Genomic DNA, 22788 nt, shown 5'->3' on the forward strand with positions numbered 1-22788 from the left:
TGCACATATTTTGTTGGGTTCATACTTAAGCATTTTATTCTAAGTTGCTATGATAAATTATATATTTTAATTACATATTCCAATTATTTACTGCCATTATAAAACAGAATTTTTTTTTTACTGATTTTTTAAAGATTTTATTTAATTATTTGACACACACAGAGAGATTACAAGTAGGCAGAGAGGCAGGCAGAGAGAGAGAGAAGGGAAAGCAAGCTCCCTGCTGAGCAGAGAGCCCAATGCGGGACTAGATCCCACGACCCTGAGATCATGACCTGAGCTGAAAGCAGAGGCTTTAACCCACTTAGCCATCCAGGCGCCCCTTTTAAATACTGATTTTGTATCCATTCTACAACCAGGACAAACTCTATACTAATTGTAAGAGATTTTTCATGGTTGCTTTGGGATTTCCTACTTGACTGTTATATATTATTCTGGCCTATTTCTCAGGGGTAGAGGTGGTTTGTGTTGTTGTTTTTATTATTATTTTCCAGTTTCTTTTTTAAGCTGCAATGAGTTTTCATCAGAGCTCTAAAGATGACTGTATGTGTGGTCCTTCTCCTCACATGTGGTAATAGAGAAGGCAGACAAATTGTTTGCCCCTCCCCTAGATCTATACTATGAAGGGTACATTCTCATACAGACTCACTCTCCAGTCATCTGTGAGCAAACAGTGAAGTCTGTGGAGTAAAAACCTGTAAAAGGATGCAGACATTCCTTATTGCTGTAGCCTCTAGGGATCCCACGCTCTCTCACTAGTGTATACTTGGTTTCTACCAATTCACCACCACCCTGACTCACCACCATCAATGTCTAGCTGTCTCTACACAAGCAGACAATTGCTATTACCCCATTTCTTCCTGAAAGCACCTAGTTCTCCTTGGACTTCAGGATACTTTGTTGCCTTATCTTCCTAGGGGAACTTAACACATTTGGGAATTTGTTATTTATATGGTTTTTGCTGTTGTTTTATTTATGCTTTTGCTATAATTTTAAGGGTGGGAACAAAAGGTCTTTCTAGTCCTCTACCTCCCTGAGAGGAAAATCAAAGTTACCTATTTCTGTTTAACCCATCACAACTTTGGAACTCTTTTGTTATTATTTCTTCAACAGCAGCTGGCATGAATTGTTGCTGTTCAAACATGGCTCTCTGTGAGAGGAGCATGTGGCAATAATCCTCCAGAATAGTGTTAAGAAGTAAAAACCTCCCTTCTCTGATCTGATCCCATGCCTCCAGCCTGTCATTCATACAGAAAGAAGGCCGCTGCCAAGCCCCCACCAGTTCACCACAGCCTTAGGTATATCAAGGATTTTCTATGCTTTTTTGTTAATTGCTTTAATCGAGGCTACACTCTTCTATACTCCCAAGATTTTGCTACCCAAAGTGTGCTATGAGAATCAGCGGCACCTTTATCAACTGGAAGCTTGTTATGAACACAGAATTTCAGGCCCTACTTAAAACCTACTGAAACATAAAAAGTTTAGCAAAATCTCCAGGAGATTTATATTCATCTTACCATCTGAGAAGTGTTGGTCTAGGGTTGTTTTAGAGAGAGAACGAGTAAACTAATCTAGTTCTCATTTGTCAGGAAACAGAAAATTCAGGGATGTTCTAAAACTTTTTAAAATTTTGATTTATAAGTTATATTCTTACCTATTTATATACTGCTTCAAATATTCAGAAATATTAAAATAGTCCTAAATAGTATTATGAATTGAAGATATGATGGCTAAACATAAAACTGAATCATTTTATGCATTAAAGGAATAAGTGCACATACTATTTTTATGAATATCATAATTACTTAAATTATTTTAGATGATTATTAAAACAGTACATTTTTTTTAAAGATTTTATTTATTTATTTGACAGGCAGAGATTACAAGTAGGCAGAGAGGCAGGCAGAGAGAAAGAGGAGGAAGCAGGCTCCCCGCTGAGCAGAGAGCCCGATGCGGGGCTCGATCCCAGGACTCTGGGACCATGACCTGAGCCTAAGGCAGAGGCTTTAACCCACTGAGCCACCCAGGCGCCCCTAAAACAGTACATTTTTATAACAGATTTATTGGTATATAACTCATATACATTTTATCCAATTCAACTGTATAATTCATTATTATTTAATATATTTACAGAGCTGTGTGACCATCACCACTACTTGATTTTAGAAAATTTTTTCCAACACATAAAGAAACCCCATACCCAATAGCTGTCATTCCCATTTCCCTCTTCTCTCATCCACTGGAAAATAACTAAACTACTTTAGGTCACTATGGACTTGCCTATTCTAAACATGTTACAGACATGGAATCAAAATATGTGCCCTTTTGTGTTATGGCTTCGTTTATTAAGCATAATGTTTTCAAATTTCATCAATGCCACAGCATGTATTAGGGCTTCGCTTCCTTTTATAGATGAGCAACATTCCATTTTGTGATACTATAAACCACATTTCATTTATCTATTTATCCGTTTATTGGCATTTGGGTTGCTTCATGTTTTGACTATTGTGAATAATGTTGCTATTAACATTTATTTAAGAATTTTTGTGAGAATATATGTATTTTCAAATATTTTGAGTATAAACCAATGAGTGGAATTGCTGAATTATATCATTAATCTATTCTTTTAACATTTTGAGAAATGTCAAACTGTTTAACATTAAACTGTTTTCCAAAGTGGGTATACCATTTACAATCTCTCTAGCAATGTAGAAGGTTCTAGTTTCTATAAATCTTTCCCAATAATTGTAATATTTCTTCACTTTTTAAAAAAAATTAAGTTATCCAAGTTGGTATCAAGTGCTAGTTCATTGTATTTTTCTTTTGCACTTACCTAATGACTAATATTATATTGTCTCTTCATGTACTCGTTGATAATTTATCTCCTTTTTTTCTTTTTACTTCCATTAATTGTTGCTTTATTTTTGAGTTGTGTTTTTATATATTCTTAGCATAAGTCTCTTGCTAGATATAAATTTTCATTGTTGCTGTGTCTTTTGAGATGGTCTCTTTTATTTTCCTTTTTATCCTATTAATATGGAGTATTGCATTGATTGGAATTCCCACTACTTCTCAGTGATTTATTTACTTATTTGAGAGAGAGAGAGCAGGGTAAAGGGCAGAGGTAGAGGGAAAGAATCTCCAGCAGACTCCCTGCTGAGCATTAAGCCCAATGCAGGGTTTGATCTCAGGACCCTGCAATCATGACCAGAGCCAAAGCCAAGAGTTGGAGGCTTAACCAACTGAGCCACCAAGGCACCCCAGAATTCCTATGTTAAACCAGTATTACACTCCTGGGATGAATCTCATCTAGTAATTTTTTAATCCTCTTAAAATGTTGCAGGATTCTGTTTGCTAGCATTTTGAGGATTTTTGTGCCCACATTCAGAACAGATAACATAGTACATTTTTAATTATTTTAAAGTGCTTTGGAAATGCAAAGTAATACATACTCTAATGCAGAAATCATGTTTCTAAAGGTAGTTAAATTATGAAAATATTTGAACTCTAAATAATTATAAGATCAACCAAAAATGTCAATTAAACAATCAGCCACATGAGATTGAGGTAATGTATATAATATTTGGTAGAACTTCCATATAAGTGCCTCATTAAACTAGAAAGAAAATAAAGAGTCTTGTGTACTAAGGTTATTAATCACTACAGATAAAGACCAATTTAAAAAACAAGAAGTAGAAGTGCCTGGGTGGCTTAGTTGTTAAGCGTCTGCCTTCCACTCAGGTCATGATCCCAGGGTTCTGGGATCGAGCCCCACACCTGGCTCCCTGCTCTCAGAAAGCCAGCTTCTCTGTCTCCCACTCCCTGTGCTTATGCTCTATCTCTCTCTCTTTCTGTCAAATTAATAAATAAAATTTTTACTAAATAAATAAAGTATAAGAAATCAAAAGAAAATAATCACAGTAGTTACATATGACAGAACATATACAATAAACTAATGAAAAATATTATGCTAATATTTTCAGAATTTAGATGAAATTCATTACTGTCATGTGTTACAAAATCTCACTCAATGGGAAATAGAAAATATGAATGGGAAGGTGGAGGGAAAAAAGAAAATAAGAATGATCTTATAACAATTAAAAAATTAATTAGATTATTAAAAGTCATCCCACTAAAGAAATAAGAGGTCCTGATAATCTTACTAGTAAATTCTACAAAATTTAAGATACAAGCAATTTCACTTTTCTAGAAAGTCTTTCAAAGCCTACAATGAAGAAATATCCTACAAGTAATTGTTGAGGGTTGCATAAAACTATAACAAGAACAAAAAAAAAAAAACCTAAAAAGTACAAAGAATAATTACAAGTCATCACTCATGTAAACTAAAGCAAAAAATTAAAATATTAGTAAACTAATCAAGCATGGTATTAAAAAAAGATTAGCTACCATGACAAACTTAAATTTGTGCCAGGAATGTAAGGTTAGTTTATACTTAAAAATCAATTTAATATACTATAGTAAGATAGGGAAAGAGAGAGATAAATGGGAAGAGAGATACAGACATATATAGTTGACCCTTAAACAATGTGGGGTTTGGGGCACCAACACCTGTATGCTGAAAAACTTGTGTAGAACTTTTGACTCCTCCTCCAAAACTTAACTACTAATAGCCTCCCGTTGACTAGAAGCCTTACTGAAAACATAGCCAGTCAATTAACACATATTTTGTATGTTATAAGTATTATATATGGTATTCTTACAATAACATAAGCTAGAAAAAAGAAAATGTTATTAAGAGAATCACAAGGAAGAGAAAATACAGTTACAGTACTGTACTATTAAAAAAATCCACATATAAATGGACTTTCCCAGTTCAAAACCATGTTGTTCAAGGGTCAACTGTATATAATATATATTATTAAGCAGTATTCATTATAAAACCTCCTGGAAAATTGAAAGGTTATAAATTCCAGAACACAATCTACAAAGTAATCATATAGTAAATATTATAATTAATGACAAAATGTTGACTGCATTCTGCTTAAGTATGTAAAAGCTCAGGTATAATACAAGATCATCCATGTAAATAAAAGATTAGAAGAAACCTCTTCATCCCATCCTTTTCTCTATTTTTTCACCCTTTTCTTTAAAAATAGAACAAAACAAAAAAACAGACCTTGTAGTGTCTTGTAAATAAAGATTCAATTGCACCATTTTCTAAGAAAGAAAGAAAGACAGAAAAAAAAAAAAAAAAAGAAAGAGCCTCTTCAGGTCTCCGTTTCAACCAGTATCTTTGACTTCAAAAGAAATAGAAAAAATACTTCCCATGCCAAATTTATAAAAGAAATGTTTTGAATAGTTTTCATACTCTTGTATAAGTTACCCAGTTTGTGAATATAAAAAAGTTTAGAGCCAAACAAAGCAAGTCACTTATAGGGGAGAAGTTATGAACAAACAAATATTTATGTTATAAGGTTCATTTGCACTACTTAATCTTTATTCCTTATTCTTAAATTTGCACATATTAGAGTTTTCAACCTTCACTGTGCATCAGAACCACCTAGAAAGCTTTTAAAAGCTGCCCACATAAAGGCAATACCCCCACAGATTCTATTTCAGTTGGCTTGGGGGGGGGCGTCAGTTTTTATTTTTTAAATTTCCCAAGTGATTACAAAAGGGCATCCAGATTTGAAAACCCACTCTTGTGGATGGAAAAGGAAATGACACATCTCTCTGGACAGTAGGAAAGAATCTGCAAGATTGCACAGATCTAAGCTAAAGAAGAATTTAACATTTTGAAAGAGCAGTATCACACAATGATACTTAACATGAGCTTTGGAGGTCAAACTGCTTAGATTCAAAATCCAGCCACATATTTTCCTAGGAAAATAAATTAACATCTCTATTTTAGTTTTCTGGTTAACACTCATAACAGTTACCATGATGTTCATGTTTTGAGGATTAAATAAGCCATTATATGTAAAATTTGTAGTCCTTTAATTGGCATACTACAAAATAATGTGAAAATGAATAGAGAAAACCTCACTTAGAATTGAGTTGAGGAAGCCCTGAAGGGGGAATTGATGTATGTTACCATTCATTGCAGCTGGCATAATTAGCAGGAAATAGGAAGCATTTTATTTCTTGTTCTTAAGAAAAAAGAAGAAAGACCCCTCTCTGCCCCAGCTATTAATAATGTACCTGTAACCAATGAGAAATCATCACATCCTCAAACTCTGGTACCTCTCCTATGAGCTTCTGTTCAAAACAACCCTCCCCAATTTTGACCTACACCTAATGAAAGCGGAATTTCCCCTTGTCTCTTTATACTTGCTTATGGCTTGCCATAGTTTGCTTGTCCAGAATTGCCATTCCTCTGCTACTCCCAAATAAACTCATTTCCCTAACAAAATAACTTCTATTTTTATGGTTGACAACACCAAACATCCCCCTCTCCTGGCTAGTATTAAGTGACCACTGCTTCTCTACTAATGAAAGGATTAGCCTCAATTATAGTAGTCTTCCCTCTAAATAAGATTTATGAAGTTACTCATAGAACTACCACTGCCCCCGATAGCACACAATCGAGGTGAATCCCTATTTCCTTGAACCTGTCCCCAATTTACTGAGCCAACGCACAAATCCCATAATGTCTTCCATAATATCCTTTACTGTGAGGCACTCTGTGATTCTCCATAATGTGTGGTCTCCCCCACTGCAATGCCCATTGAAAAGAATTTGTTCAACTATAGATATGTTCCCAGTGGTCTCTGGCTAGAACACACTGACACTAAGTAGGTATAAATATGAAAGAGAAAGAATGTGGTCAATTGATTGTGGGTGAATTTTTACATCCTCCATTTTGCAGGACATGTGGCTATTGCCTTGGTTTGCCCTGATTTATTGAACTGCAATGCTAATCCATTAAAAATGGGTGTTGGAGGGGATGTGGAGAAAGGGGAACCCTCTTCCACTGTTGGTGGGAATGCAAGTTGGTGCAGCCTCTTTGGAGAACAGTGTGCAGATTCCTCAAGAAATTAAAAATAGAACTTCCCTATGACCCTGCCATTGCACTACTGGGTATTTACCCCAAAGATACAGATGTGATGAAAAGAAGGGCCATCTGTACCCCAATGTTTATGGCAGCAATGGCCACGGTCGCCACTGTGGAAAGAACCAAGATGCCCTTCAATGGACAAATGGATAAGGAAGATGTGGTCCATATAACTATGGAGTATTATGCCTCCATCAGAAAGGATGAATACCCAACTTTTGTAGCAACATGGACGGGACTGGAAGAGATCATGCTGAGTGAAATAAGTCAAGCAGAGAGAGTCAATTATCATATGGTTTCACTTATTTGTGGAGCATAACAAATAGCATGGAGGACATGGGGAGTTAGAGAGGAGAAGGGAGTTGGGGGAAATTGGAAGGGGAGGTGAATCATGAGAGACTATGGACTCTAAAAAACAATCTGAGGGGATTGAAGTGGTGGGGGGGTGGGAGGTTGGGGTACCAGGTGGTGGGTATTATAGAGGGCACGAATTGCATGGAGTACTGGGTGTGGTGAAAAAATAATGAATACTGTTATGCTGAAAATAAATAAAAAATAAATAAATAAATAGAAAAAAAATAAATGTTATTTCCTCTGGGAAAAAAAAAGGTTTAATTTTCTGTTCTCACTTTTTTATTACTGCCTAGCATTTCTCCAGATTTAGTGTTAACCTTCACATTAATCATGACATTCTACATATTGACTGACAGTCACATTCCCAATACAAAATATTCTAAATGTAACATTAAAATATCAGATTATACCATTTCTATTATCTACATGCAACCTGTAGATGATAAATTTTAATCTTGCAATCCTGATAATAAATTTTTTTTAAGATTTTATTTGTCAGAGAGAGCACAAGCAGGGGAAGTGGGAGAGGGAGAAGCAGACCACCCCCTCCATCCCCCCACTGAGCAGGGAGCCCAATGTGGGGCTGGATCCCAGGACCCTGGGATCCTGACCTGAGCTGAAGGCAGATACTAAACCAATGCAGCCACCAGGTGCCCTGATGATAAATATTTAATGTTAAACATTAAAGGGATAATTTGGAACTTCTGGGGAAAATATAGAGTTTTTTGTAAATAATGACTATTTTCTGATTTAATCAAGTTGAACATTAGACACATGTGAAACAACCAATGCATACAAATGAAGGACCTCAACACTACATTAATTTTAAGAATAGATAGAATTAAAAGGTCAGTACAATTTCTCAATTGTATACTGAATGTTGTTTACTTTAACAAACTATCCCATGATAAGTCAAACCAGGGACACTTTTAGACAGTACATAAAAGATAGATGTTGCCAAATATAATTTATGATTCTACTCCACTAAAAAAATAGAATAAAAACAGTATTTTCCAATTATAAGAGTTACAATTGTTACTTCATGAAAAAAAATGTTGAAATAAGCATCAGTTAAATAATAGATATTATTTTGTAGAACAAAGCTCCTTTGAACCGACAGTTCAAAATACTCCAATTTCAGGATTTTGTTAAAAGTGCAGTCAAATGAAAGTATTATTCCTCTCAGAAATTAAACTTTATGTTACAAAAATGGCCTATTGCTGTTCTCAAAATCACCAGGTGATTATAGGATGAGAAATTTCCATTAGCAATCAAATGTAGCAATTGAAGAAAATGGTCCAAAAGAATAACAAAGAAGACACTTTATCATAAGCATGATCTACTGAAGAAGCAGCTGTCTCTAAGGTATAAAAAAAGGTTCATCAGTGAAAAACATTAACTGTTGTATTAATGATAGAGGGCTTAAGCACACACAATATGAAGAGCTAGCAGGAACGAGAGTGTAAGTGTAAAAGGGCAAACGTACCTCCTAGCAAGCCCTAAAATGGTCCCCTACTTACATGAAACAGGTGTTCATTTATGACATGGAAAAAAAATTTTTTTTTGACATTCACCACTCTTTGGACAAATTACCACATATTATGAATTTTCAAACACAGGATAGATAACTTTTTTATTCTTGTTTTAATTTTTGTTTGTTTGCTTTTTAACAGCACCTTTCAGCAACTACATGTAGTTAGGAAAGGAAACTCCCAAACGTTGACTACCTGGCACCACATACCCTTGAGCAAAATCATAGAAAGTCCAGGGTTAAGAAGTCTCAGTCTCAGTGCTAAATTTGGGGTATGCTGATCAAATGTATGTGACCTCAGTGTACTTCAAACCACAGACTTACTATGGTCACCAGACCAAATACCCATTTTTTCATAGCAGTTGCCATCTTGGCCATCTCCCATTATTCTCCAAGGCAACAGAATGAAGTCCTAAAATATTGTCCTGATATTCAAAGCCCTGGATGGCCAGGCCTCTGAACCAACTGATTCCAACTTTACCACTCCATACTCTCCTTCACAGAGGAAGGCTCGCTTACTTGTCACATACTTCCTAGTTCCTACATCATTACAATGAAATTCTAATGAGAAATATATAAAGGCCTCAGCAGAGACGGAATATGGAAACCACCTATATGTTGACATCACTGCTTAACCCAGCAAGTTTCTGCAAAAGCCATAAACAACTAAAAAATTCTTTGTTGCCCCATCAGGCTGATCAAGGACAGATTGTTCATAAAGATGACTCTGCAAGCTGCCAACTGATCAGTTTATCAAAAAAAAAAATGTATAAGCAAGTTCCACTGTCTATTCTCTGCAATGTTTTCTCCTTCACTATTGGAAGACAATTTCTTGGCTACAGAATTCTAGGTTAGTATTTTTTTTTTTTAACTCTTAACACTTTAAATATTCCACTATCTTCCTGACTACATGATTTCTGAGACGTTGGATATAATTCTTGGATATAAATCTCAACTCCTCTATAGGCAAGGTATTTTCCCCCCTCTGGCTTCTTTCACAATTCTTTCTCTATATTTGATGTTCTGCAATTTAAATATAGTATTCCTAGCCATAAAGCTTTTTTTTTTTTTTTTTACATTCATCCTGCCTGGTATTGCCTGATCTTCCTGGATCTGTGGTTTGATGCCTGACATTAATTTGAGGAAATTTTCATCTACTACAACATCAAAGGAATTGTTATTTAAATGAGGGGTTCTTCAGAAATACAACTGTGAACAAATATCATTCTGTGAACAATTTAAAAGCACTAGGGAAACTACTTTCTGGGACGCTATAGCTTTAGTGCACATCAGAATCACATGGAGGATTTAATAAAACACAGATTGCTAGGTCCCACCCTCAACAGTTTCTTAATCGAAAGGTTTTGGGTGCAGCCCTACCCTTCTACCCTCCACAGAACCACTGCACCAAGTTGTGAGGATGGTCCAATTTTACCAATCTAAGCAGAATCTAAGCAGAATAAGTGTCAATGTTGACAGATAAAAATCTGGGGAAATGAGAATGACTTTTTTTCAGCCCAAGTTAACCCAAGAGAAATCTTTAACAGAGATTCTCCTCATGGACCTCCACTCTTACTAAGCCCACCAACCTGTACTCAGGTACATGTTCAATGCGGAAAGTGCCTCCTTCTACCTCAACCATTCAATCCAACTCTTGAAATTTGTACAAAAGGTACAAAGGGGTAAGCTAATATATATCCAATTGTCTGGAATAGGATAGAAAAATATATAAAACCTGAATGTGTCTCCATATTCCTTCATTTATATACACAAACAGTTTCTGATATCTGTTTTCTTCTAGGCACTGTTCTTAGCTCTCAGAACACACCAGTGAACAACAAAACAGACAAGACGATTCCTGTTAAAAAGCTCACATTCTATTGGAAGAAACAGACTCTCCATTTTATATATATAATTTTGGGAAAAATGTTATTGAAAAGAACAGAGCAAGAAAGAGAAAGATGAAAGGATAAGCTATTTTAGAGGGTACTGGGAAATGTTGTCAGATAAAGTGATATTTGAGCAGACACCTGAATAAAGTGAGAAACAGTATCACGAAGATTAATAGGAAAATAATAGTCCAAGCAGAAGATAGCAGAGAAAAATGCAAAAACTTTGTAAAAGCATAAAACTCAGTGTTTTTTTTTTTAAAGTAAAGAGGCCAGTGCCTGTAATGTATTATATTTAAAAATGCAGCAAACTCTTTGAAATTAACTTGGAAGGACCATTTTGTTGATAAAAACAGAACCATAATAATTTTACAACAAATGAATATACTAATTTCTAATATATGTACATTATTTTATACTATTTTGGTTAAATTGTCACTCCTCAGTAATCTAATAATTTGCAGTTTTTAAAATATTTTTGAAAGGGCCAAATACAGTTTTATAAAATATGAATCTTATTCAATTGCAGATTCAAGTCAAATTATTTTGACATTATCAGTAAATCAATTAGAAGGTACTAAAATATTCTATGTTTACTGCTGCCTGATACCAATATATCAATATAACTGTTTCAATCTTGATGTCACTATGTTTGTTGAAGGAATGCCTTTAAGTTAAAACAACTGTAATTCAAAGTCTCATTTTAAAATCACTCTTAAATCTTCTTCTTATTTCTAAAATTTAGATTAAACTCTGAGGGTTCAGTATAAAAAATAAATATAATAAATTAAACACAACCACTTCTGAACAGAAGAGGTATGTATGTACTTGGAAGAGGGGGCCCGAATTGAAGCCACAGAAACAACCAGCATGCACAGTGCCATCCATCTCACTACAATCAGTGGTTATGACAGAGGGAAAAAATGCACTAGACTAGCAAACTGGAATTTAAAAAAAAAAAACAAAAATTGAAGGCTTGTAGGATGAAAATTTATAGAGCCTCATTTCACAAGGACAGAACCAGGAGTGGCCACCTGAACACTGAAGGTCTCTTTAATGACCACCCACTTGCCTCAGTATTTGGACCTAATATGACCAACCTCCCCCCAAATTCATGAAGCATTACTGCACTTAGTGATTTCCAACATGACTGTCACAATGACATGTAAGATGTTTTCTAGTTAAATTTCACTTGATATCAACTAAGTACACACAAGATTCGAGCATGTCACCTAAAATTTAATACTTTATAGAGCTGAAAATATCAGCAATGATATTAAGACTGTCTTTTGGAGAGCATCTCTTCATAGATTTTATCACTTATTCTTCAAAATACATTAAAGAAGCAACTTTTATTATTTCCATGTTACATGTAAGGTAACTGATCTCGAAGATGTTAAGAGATCCTTTTTGCAGAAAAGAGTCAGGTCTAGAATCCATGGATTCTGGGTCTAATTCTAAATTGTCACATGAAAATTAGCAATAATTTATTTAAAGAAAAAAATTCTCACCATGGTGACAGTTTTTCCATATAATATGTCGGGCATTCTCATAATTTGTGTTCATCCAACTAAGCAGAATCCTTTCAGGATTAGAATATATGTTGCTGGATAAAAAACAAGGATTGACTTTTGGTGAATTCTGCACATGTATGGGGGGCAGGTTGTTGCTGCAATGTGGTACAACCCGGGATAGTACCAGAACCTGAAATTGGGAAAAAGAGGGAACCTTCATTAGACTTGAATGGTAAAATTACAAAATCAATATTGGAAGAGTAAAAAAAGGAATACATCAGTATTTTCTGGTCAATTGCATCCATACAAGAGTAAAAGAAATCAGAAGACCCCCCACAATAAAGATGAAAGTCAGAGTATAGGCAATAACAACTCGCCTATCCAAAACTCAGCTATGTTTGAAATCCTCATGGACATAGGCCAGCAAACACATAATGCATATGTATATATTGTGAGATACAATCTGTGATGTCTCAAAGTCTGCAAACAAACTTTCTCCTATTTAATTTAGGTACCATTTAGAGGAGAAAGAGGCCCATAGAGAATCTTGTGGTAACCACAGCACTGGATACGGAAGCAATAGGACTGTTTTAAACATAAACTGAATTCTAGTTAAGAGGTAAGAAGGTCTATATCTATTCCTTAATTCAATTATTATGTACTGAGTGCATGATACAACACTAGTTACTGTGCTTGGAAATAGTGGTATGATAGCGAAACGATGCAATCCTTAGCTAAAGTATATTTAGAAAGACATTTAATCCGAAATGGTTGAATTTCAACCATTTAAATATTTAAATATTTTAAAAGGTAAAGTGTAAAAGGCAGAACAACAATTTAAAACATGCTACCAAAGTTCATTCCTTTTCCAAAGTTTCCAAGAACAAGGTTATACCATACCTGTTTGTCAGTGTTTCTGTTTAAAATTCAAGCTGTTATTCTACCAAGAAATAGCTCTTATATTTTTGGACGGTGTTTAAAGAATATTTTAAAAGTAATGACTGGTCTCATAATGAATAAATGGAACAGCAATGAAAAAAATGTCATGTCCTTCCCCAACAAAAACATGAATAAGATGTAGATCATAACATGAGGTGAAATTTTAATTTTACTAAACAGTTGCAATTTCACAGAATGTTCTAAACTATGTGTAAGTTATTCTAGTAAATCTTAACTCAAAATGTATGCCAAAAAGGCACAATTAATTTAAGTAGGAATTAGAAAAAGTCAAATCAGATTTAACTTTTAGAAGGTTACCTTTCCTTTGATAAGATTAAGTAGAATATAACAAATAGTGCTCAAACATACCATAAAAGTTTATCACCCTAACAAAATTTCTTGCAGTCATTTAAGTCTAAATATTATCAAGATTATAAATTTGTTGTAAACAGAATATAATTTAAGTTCATAAAGTAAGAATTTTTAAAAGGAAAATAGAGGAAGAAAATATAAAAAGAAGCATTCAAGCTTGTTTATCAACAAGCCCTATCAAGGAGGACCACCTACCAGTGATCTGGGGGTGAAGACAGAAACATCAGTTAAGACAGGAGGTAGAGGACCACCTACAAGTGATCTTGGGGTGAAGACAGAAAAATCAGTTAAGACAGGAGGTAGAGGGCACATGGGTGGCTTAGTTGGTTAAGCAGTTGCCTTCCACTTGGGTCATGATCCTGGGGTCCTGGGGTCAAGTCCCACATTGGGCTCCCTGCTCAGCAGGGGGTTTGCATCTCCCTTTGACCTTCCTCCTGCTCATGATCTCTCACTCGCTTGCTCTCACGCTCACTCACTCTCTCTCAAAATAAATAAATTTTCAAAATCTTAAAAAAAAACAAAAACAAAAACAAAAACAGGAGGTAGAGAGAAAGCTCCAAGAAGAGGCTCAATCTATAGGGGAGTTTCCTGGTGATGGAAGGCACAGCAGCAATCTGACCTCACCTCTAAGGTACAGCACACAGCATACCAGGGTGTCACTATAGGGGTTCCAGGAAACCCAAGATGCACCTGCTACTGATTTAAATAAAGATAAAGCACTGCAAGCCCAGAGTCCTCTTTCCCTTGTCTTCTCACTCCTACTACCTCTAGGGGCTCCTGGCTCCTTATTCATCTCCTATCAGATCTCCTTCCTTCTCAGCCTATACACTAGTATTTTTCAGAAGACCCATCATCACTACTTCAAAGAGCAAAGGAATGACATCCTAGATGAGAATGCTGCAGTGTCTGTCCTACAACGTGAACATCTATACTCACTTTTCCTCCTTCTCTACAGCTACAGTGGGTAAGCTATCCCTTCTCTTGTACTAGATACCAAAATTACGCATCATCTTTGGGACAGTCCTCCATCATTTGCCTTTTTTAACTTTTGGATCTTTAACCTCTCCCTTCTCAACAATATCAAAACATGATCACTTATACTCAGCTTTTAGAGAGCTCTCCCAAACGTGGATTCCCCAATTGTTTTACCTGTTCTCTCCACCAGTGTAACCCATGAAAGAGTTTTCTAACCCATTGTCCCCACTTTCATTCCTTTTGCTCATCAAACCAAAGCCCACCTAATAACCTTCCACCAATTCATCACACCCTCATACCCTGAAAGTGCCTTTGGCATCTTTGTTGTCTAATACAATAGGGAATTTTTAATCATTACTTTATACCACCTCCCAATTTCATCTGATAATACATCCTCCCTCAAAGGCTTTCCTCCCTCCTTGTTCATGGTACCATACAGTGTTACTGCTATCTTTTTGCCTATTTTGAGCTCATTTGCAGGATTCTCTTCCCTTACCTATTTAAGTGCTGGGTTTCTATGACACTAGGTTTCTAACCTATGCCATCTTTTCTTTCTTTTTTTAAAAAATATTTTATTTATTTATTTGACACAGAGAGAGACAGTGAGAGAGGGAACACAAGCAAGGGGAGTGGGAGAGGGAGAACCAGGCTTCCCACTGAGCAGGGAGCCCCATGTGGGACTTGATCCCAGGAACCTGGGATCATGACTTGAGCCGAAGGAAGACGCTTAAAAACTGAGCCATCCAGGTGCCCTGATGCAATCTTTTCTTTTAAGTTTTTAGGTGTGTTTCTCCCAATTTTATCTCCCAGAGACCACGAAATATGCATGAAGAAACCACAAAAACCACCAATTGTTGTAATTAAAAAACAAAGATTCAACATAATATTTAGAACATTATGTTAGTAGTAGTAATGACAATAATTATAGCTTCATATCAGTAAAATGAATGATAGTTACTGTCTTTATCAAGTTATCTACATTTACCTAGACGATGAATGTATTGAATTCTACATCACTTTATATATTCAGTAATTTCTTATTCTGTATTTCCACTAATTGAGAAAAGCTTACCTCATATTTACAGGTTAACAGAATAGATGTTCAGTTTGATTGTTATAGATAATCAGGCCCAACACAAAGCCAGAAATTATAGAGATTTTTATTAAAATCTACTTCATCTACTTTCAAATACTAACCAAATACTAAGCTCCTTGATGAGCCAATCACACTCAAAAGTCAAAGGTTAAAAACACTCAACTTGGGAAATAGCATTAAAGATAATAGTACTCTACTCTTCAGTGGCATTCATCTTTGGGAAAAGTTTCTTTGGCTTCCATTGCGAGGAGCTCAAAAACTTATACAGTGTCTTTGTGCAAATTAAAGAATGTGGTACACTCTCTGAGAAACTATTATCCTGATGGTACCCTTATTAAAGTAAAAGCCCCCCTGCAACTAATTTGTTGAGACACAGCTTCCAATAGTGTCTATAGTCTTAGCGAGCAGCACGTAGGCTGGATTTCAGCTTCCAATCATCAACTCAGCTGTGTAGAAACTACATGATCATATTCAGTTTTTCTGTCCATTCAACAACTCAAAACGTTTTTTCCCCAAAAAATCTTGGGAAAAAGCCAAACTTTTGATGCTTTAGTGCTTTGTACCACATTAAAAATCATGATATTCGGGGTGCCTGGGTGGCTCAGTGGGTTAAGCCGCTGCCTTCAGCTCAGGTCATGATCCCAGGGTCCTGGGATCGAGCCCCGCATCGGGCTCTCTGTTCAGCCGGGAGCCTGCTTCCTTCTCTCTCTCTCTCTGCCTGCCTCTCTGTCTGCTTGTGATCTCTCTCTGTCAAATAAATAAATAAAATCTTTAAATAAATAAATAAATAAATAAATAAAAATAAAATTCATGATATTCAAATCCTGTATGTATATGTCCAAGATGGAAAACGTTACCTAATGAATATTTGAGCTAGCCACCTAAAATAAAAATGATAAATACGGAAAAACATTAGTGCTAGGAACATACTATTTTAAATCTCACTCCTGTTGAAAAAATGCACGTGAGACTGACCTTCTCTTCGTAACCAGCGCATCTCAAAATTGGAAATAAAGATCCTGAACTTACAGAGATCACAACGCAATTAGGCAACTCAGTAGCCTTATTTTGACAGTATTTACATTTTTTTCTATTTAACTATGAATTCACAATAGAAGCATATTTTTAATCATCTACATTTCCCTATGAATAAGGGTTCACCCTTTCTTGTGACCAATGACCAATTGTCTATCAATATCTACCACCAACTGATTTTCTCCAGGCTACATTACAAATTAATCTTTAAATAATGACAAAGAATTATTCCTCTAAGAGCATGGGCTTTCACTGATAAAGAGAATAAAACGTCATCATATATTTCTTTCCTTCACACAGACTTATCACACATATGCAAATGTGTTCATACATTCCTTTAGATCCAACCAAAGCATGCACTATTTGCTAACACTTGTGGGAATAACTGTATGCACATTGCATTCCACTGCCATTAGGGGACATCCTGCAAAGCCATTTAATAAAACAATTTCACCAAGTTTACCTTCTTTCCAATCATGTTTTATTGAAGCTCATTTTATATATTCCTTACAGGGGCACTTCGGGGACATAGTCGGTCAAGCATCCGACTCTTGCTTTCGCCTCAGATTGTGATCTCAGGGTTGTGAAATCAAGCCATGTGTTGGGCCCCAGTCAGTGCAGTTTTCCCTCTCCCTCTGTCCCTCCATCCCACTCTCTCTCCCTAAAATAAATAATTATATCTTTAAAAACAAATTAAATAAATAAGTATTCCTCACAAATATGAAACCTTGTACTATCTTTACTTGTCTTCTACAGAGGCATGAAATTCTAAAGTAATGCCCTCAGTAGAACTGGTGTCTTGCCTACTTTTAGCAGCAAATATTCCACAATTTTATAACAGAGAGATTTTGAATTGGTTTGAGGAAAAATGTATTTAATTAACCAGAAAGATCACTGCTCTTCATTTAAAAATATCAAAATATTTGACACAATCATGCCACTATTTAAAAACAACAACAACAACAACCTTATAACAGACAGTACACTGGGAACAAATGAATCAACAGTTTACCTAAACTTATTATTCAGATATTTATTATTGATCATCTTTCTCTTGCCTAGATTCTTCAGTAAAAATATCACATTTACCTCTTTCATTACATACAGATTCATGTTTTATATGCACATGAAAGCCCTCTTTATATTTACATTTAAAACAGCATTCTGAATTTGGGTGTTTCTGTTACTGTTTTTCATCTCTCTTGTGCTTCAATGACCTGTTTTTTGGTCATCAATACATTTTTGTGAATTGGGAATATAATGCAAGAAAATAGCAACAATTAAATATGAAATTTAACAGGCAAAAATACCCAAATGACACAAAATCAAATTGGGTGAGACAAGTTGTACCCTTTATCCAAACTATTAGCCAAGAAGACCTGACAAAGGCAGTCCTGAGGGCACACACGAGCTCTAGGAAGGAGAAAAAGAAAACCTAAAGGGATTTGTGTGAAAATCACCATATTCTTTCCAACCTGTGAAACTCATCTCAACATTGCTTGCTTTCACAAGAGAAATTGCCAATATGGTTCTGACTTAGTAGAGCTCCTAGAGCCACCCATGCTTTAGACACAATACATGGAGAAATACAGCTCTGCAGATGACCTAACTGGGTCATCTTATCTATTCCCATGACTTTATCATGGAATCAGTGAAGAATCCCACACGTGTTGCCACCCAGATCTCTTTCCTGACTGAAGGGTATATCTACCTGGTAAAGACACTGGGCACCATTATACACCACAACCAAAATTAATTTATTATACCTTCTTACTCTATCTCACCCTCCACCCCCAACAAAATCCTATTATTATCGCTTGTCTTGTTATTTCAGGGACTAGGATCAAATTCCATTCAGTCACCCCAGCAGGATCCACTGTCATCTTTTACCTCTTTATCTCCTTCACCCACTGAGATCTAGTTATTCACCAAGTCATTCTGAATTCTATTCCTAATATTTAGGAAAGCAGTCCCTTTCTCATCTTTCCCACTACCACCAGTATTCCTAGCACCAGGCACTACCTTTCCAAACAGATGCCACATCGTACCAGAGTGATTTCTCTAGGATGCAAAGCTGATATATCAGCCTCATGTTTAAAATCCTTCAGGAGCTAAAGTCCATAAAATCCAGATTCCTTGGTTTGGCTTATGAAGTCAACCATGCTCTAATTTATGACTAGGATCATAGTCCACACCTCCTACCCCCAGTCATAGTGTGCTTCTTCCTTAGAACATACCATGTTGTATCTAATCTCAGGCATTTCCACATTGAATTCCCTTTGTCTTGACAAATGTTATTGTCTTGATCCCCAATAAAACTCACCTACCACCTCTTTCTCACAAATTATACTCTTTCTTTCCCTCTCTAACCTATGCTCCACTGCTTTACCTTGCCTGGGAAACTCCTACTTATTTCTCAGGGTCAGGCTGAATTGATTTTCTTCCTAGAAACCTTCTCCAGTGCACAGAAAAAGTAGGCTCCTCTCTATGTGCATTCACCACTAGTTTTTTGGGCTTACCTTAACATAGAATTGGTTATAAGTCTTGTAATTAGATATGAGTAATTACTTATATACTCCAGGACACAAAATCCTGGAAGAGAAAGACTATATCAAGTTTAATCTTAAACCCCAGAGCTTACTACCGTGTCTATACCATAATAGTTGTTAAGTAAATTTACTCAGCCAGTATTTGTTGAGCATATACGATGTAGCTGACACACTATCAGATTCTGAGTTTACAAGTAATACTTGATTTTTAAATTCATAGACTTCTAGGATAGGAAGGAGAGATTAGATGACATAAACCTATCCATCAATGCATGCATGAATGAAGAAATGAACGAGTGAGTGAATAAAGCCCACAAACCAAAATTAGGACTACTTTGTCCATTAAGTAGGGTACTTGCTGCCCTTTTGTTTTAGAGTTGCTCTTCTCTATCAGTGGGCAAATCATAGATGATACAGCTTGGAGTTAAGAAACAAAGTAGAAAATGTCTTTTCCCAAATCCAAGTTTGACTGAGAGTCATTAATACCCTCATACATTCTTCAGGGAATTACTCAAGAAAAAGCAGGTTTTCTACCCCCTAGACATCTGGCAAAAAAAGAAAAAAAAAAAGCAGGGCAGGATGATGGAAGAAGAAGAGGAAAGAAGGAGTACGTAGGAATTAAGCAGTAGAAAGAACTCTCTAGAGGGTAGGATGGTCAGCTGGCTGCAGTGGAGGATACAGGCTACCAGACAGCAGGAAGGGGTCCTTGGGCTTCTGGGCCCCAGCAGAGATCAAGGAAGAGATAAGCTTTATCTACATTGGGTGGTTTTATGTAGCTAAAATCAGGTGATCTGGGGAGACAGTATGCATGCCTGAGGAACTTTGTTTCTTCATGTCTACACTGGAGATTACTGCTTGTGAAGATTAAATAAGCTCACTTTTAAAAAGCCTTTACTGGCAAAGAGTCTGACAAACTACACACTGTGTAATCACCAATTTTGTCCTTTCTTTTCAGTGACTAATTGTTACTTTTCTTTAACTTCTCCCTCATTTTAACTCTGTTGTCCCACAGCTCACTCTACCTGTGTTTTCAATGTGTGAAAACAGAGCAAAAGCCTCCACTGGTCTTACTGGGGAGGATCTGTACTGCCACATTTAGAACCCTAGGGAATAATGCTCAGTACTGAAACCAGCACTTGTTTGTGCAAAAAAAGGGACAGGATGTGAAGGCATAATTTTATGCTGTGTTAATCTACCCACATATGCAATTTGGCATGGAGTAAATTGGAGAGTTTCATCAAAACTTGGTCTTGCCTACTGGTATATGATTCCTAGTGAATAACTCTTCAGAATGACATGGAGAGCAAGGGTTTAGTATGTAGTACAGGTAGAAACCATAATTTTCACTATCACCCATTCTTTAATCCTTCCTTTTAGTACCAGAATACAACTGGTAGCTACTTATTTTAGGCACTACATTTCTCAACATCCCCTGCAGTGAGGTACAACCATAGGACTAAACTCTGCCCACAGGAAATGATGCATTTTTTAGGTGACATCCTTAAACAGATTTTACTTTTCCTCCACTACTCCTTCCTTGTTCTGAGAGGCTAACACAGAGACAAAAGGCCATGACTGAGGGTGGAAGACATACTCTGCTGTCTCCAAACCACTTACTTCTCAACAGTTCCATGAGAAAGATAAAAACTCTATCTTATCTTGAGCCATTGTATTTTTTTAATTCTTTAATCAGCAGCACCATCTACACCTTAACTAATACACGATTCAGCTAAATCAACCAAAACAACCAGCAGTGAACAAGAGTGGAAATGTTACCTTGTATATCTGAAGGAATACATCTGTCCATGCCCTTTTACTCCAGGCTTCAAACTGAGTCATGTCTATAACAACAGAGGGCTTTTCCTTAGGTATACAGGAACACACAGGCAAGGTAGTAGCGAAAGAATTTAATAAAAATTTTAAAAAAGAATTTAATAAATAAAATATTACAACATTAACTAAAATGCAAGGCAAATACAAATTCCAAGTTTTAACTACTTAGCATATGAGTGTTTTTTTTTATTTGTACAAACTTTTGCATACATTCATCAAGATCTCTAATTCCCCATGGGCACGTAATAGAAACTATCAACAGAAGTAACTTCCTAGAATACACAGCCCCTTACTGAGGTCAAAGATTTATCCATTCAATGACCCTACTAGTTTATTCTGTGGCAGAAGTAGCAGAATAAGATACAAAGTTATTCTGAACTCTGAGTCCCAAAAAGAAACACATTTTTTGGTTAAGCCACTGGAACTCAGTAGAGTATCAAAAAACAGGCCCCAGTGGCCCCCTGGGTGGCTCAGTTGGTTGAGCTTCAAGAGTCATGACCCTGGAGTGGTGGGGTTAAGGCCCATGTCAGGCTCCATACTCAGCAGGGAGTCTATCTGAGATTCTCTCCCTCCCTCTGCTCCTCCCCCAACTCTTGCACGCACTCCCTCCCCCTCCCTCTCAAATACATAAATCTTAAAAAAAAAAAAAAAAGACAAGCCCATGGTTCTCCTGTTTACATCATGTGGTGAGTATAATAACAGAGCCATGACTAAAGTAGAGCTGCCTCAAAGCCTGAAGGTTTCTACAAGCAATTCACCTTCTCAAGAGGTTTCCATAAAATGAACTGTATACTTTGAAAAAAAATATACAAATCTTGCTAATTTCTGCCTATTCTCCCCTTTAACTTAAAGAAGGGATGTGGCAAGTGGTGGGAAAATTAAACCAATATTTTTGTTGGAAGATACATAGTCTAAAAATTGACTTTAATAAAACATTTACATAAGCACACACAATCCTTCATTTCTAGACCCCATAAAAGATGAAATTACCTATATATTTAAGAAAGCCATGTAATAATTTCTACATAGCATAGGGGTCAAGGGTAGGCTGCCCCAAGATGCATCACTTTGGCACATAGGGAGTTGGTTGCAGGGGTTTGGGACAGGTCCCCCCAAAACACGCCACTCTGGCATGTGGCCTATTTTCAGCTGAAGGCAACTGAGACCCTCTGGGCTTAAGAGAAACTTTTGGCCCTCCCTTAACTCAGAGAAGAATCTGAAATAGTGGGGTGTACGGAGAAAGGGTCTTTCCCAGAATAAGCTTTATTAGCAGAGATAACATTTTATCTGAGTGACCCATCTGTATAGCAGGACAAACATCTAATTACCAAACACCTGCTCTTCGTAGGACCCTGTGAGGTACATTTCTTCCCTTTGAAGTCCCAGACTCCTCCTACCCCTTCTCCTTAGTTCAGAATGACATAAATACCTCATTTTGCCTGTCTTTGGAATTTCCAGGTCTGTGCTAATTCCGCTTACATAAGCTATTAAATTTGATTTTCTCCTGTTAATCAGTCTCATGTCAATTTGATTCTTAGTCTAGCTGGAAGGACCTTGAAGAGGACAGGATATTCTTGCTCCCTGACAACAGGAACTCCACAAAGATTTTTAGACAGATATAAAAATGTGTGTGTATGACCGTGTGTGTGTGTGTATATATATAAAAATATCTACATATATGTGTAT

At 36.2% G+C, this 22788-nt stretch overlaps 1 protein-coding gene across 1 annotated transcript in view; it reads right to left on the reverse strand.

Moving 5' to 3' along the window:
* Window positions 1–22788, reverse strand: part of CFAP47 (cilia and flagella associated protein 47) — a 525406-nt gene that overhangs the window by 303264 nt on the left and 199354 nt on the right. Inside the window, exons 32-33 of the mRNA XM_082717915.1 lie at window positions 21046–21132; window positions 12301–12493 (exon numbers count right to left, since the gene is read on the reverse strand). Of these exons, the coding sequence (XP_082574041.1) occupies window positions 12301–12493; window positions 21046–21132 (280 nt within the window). The remainder of the gene's footprint in view (window positions 1–12300; window positions 12494–21045; window positions 21133–22788) is intronic.

This window comes from Mustela nivalis (assembly GCF_964662115.1).
Source record: "Mustela nivalis genome assembly, chromosome: X".
In the NCBI taxonomy this organism is placed as follows: Eukaryota; Metazoa; Chordata; class Mammalia; order Carnivora; family Mustelidae; genus Mustela; species Mustela nivalis.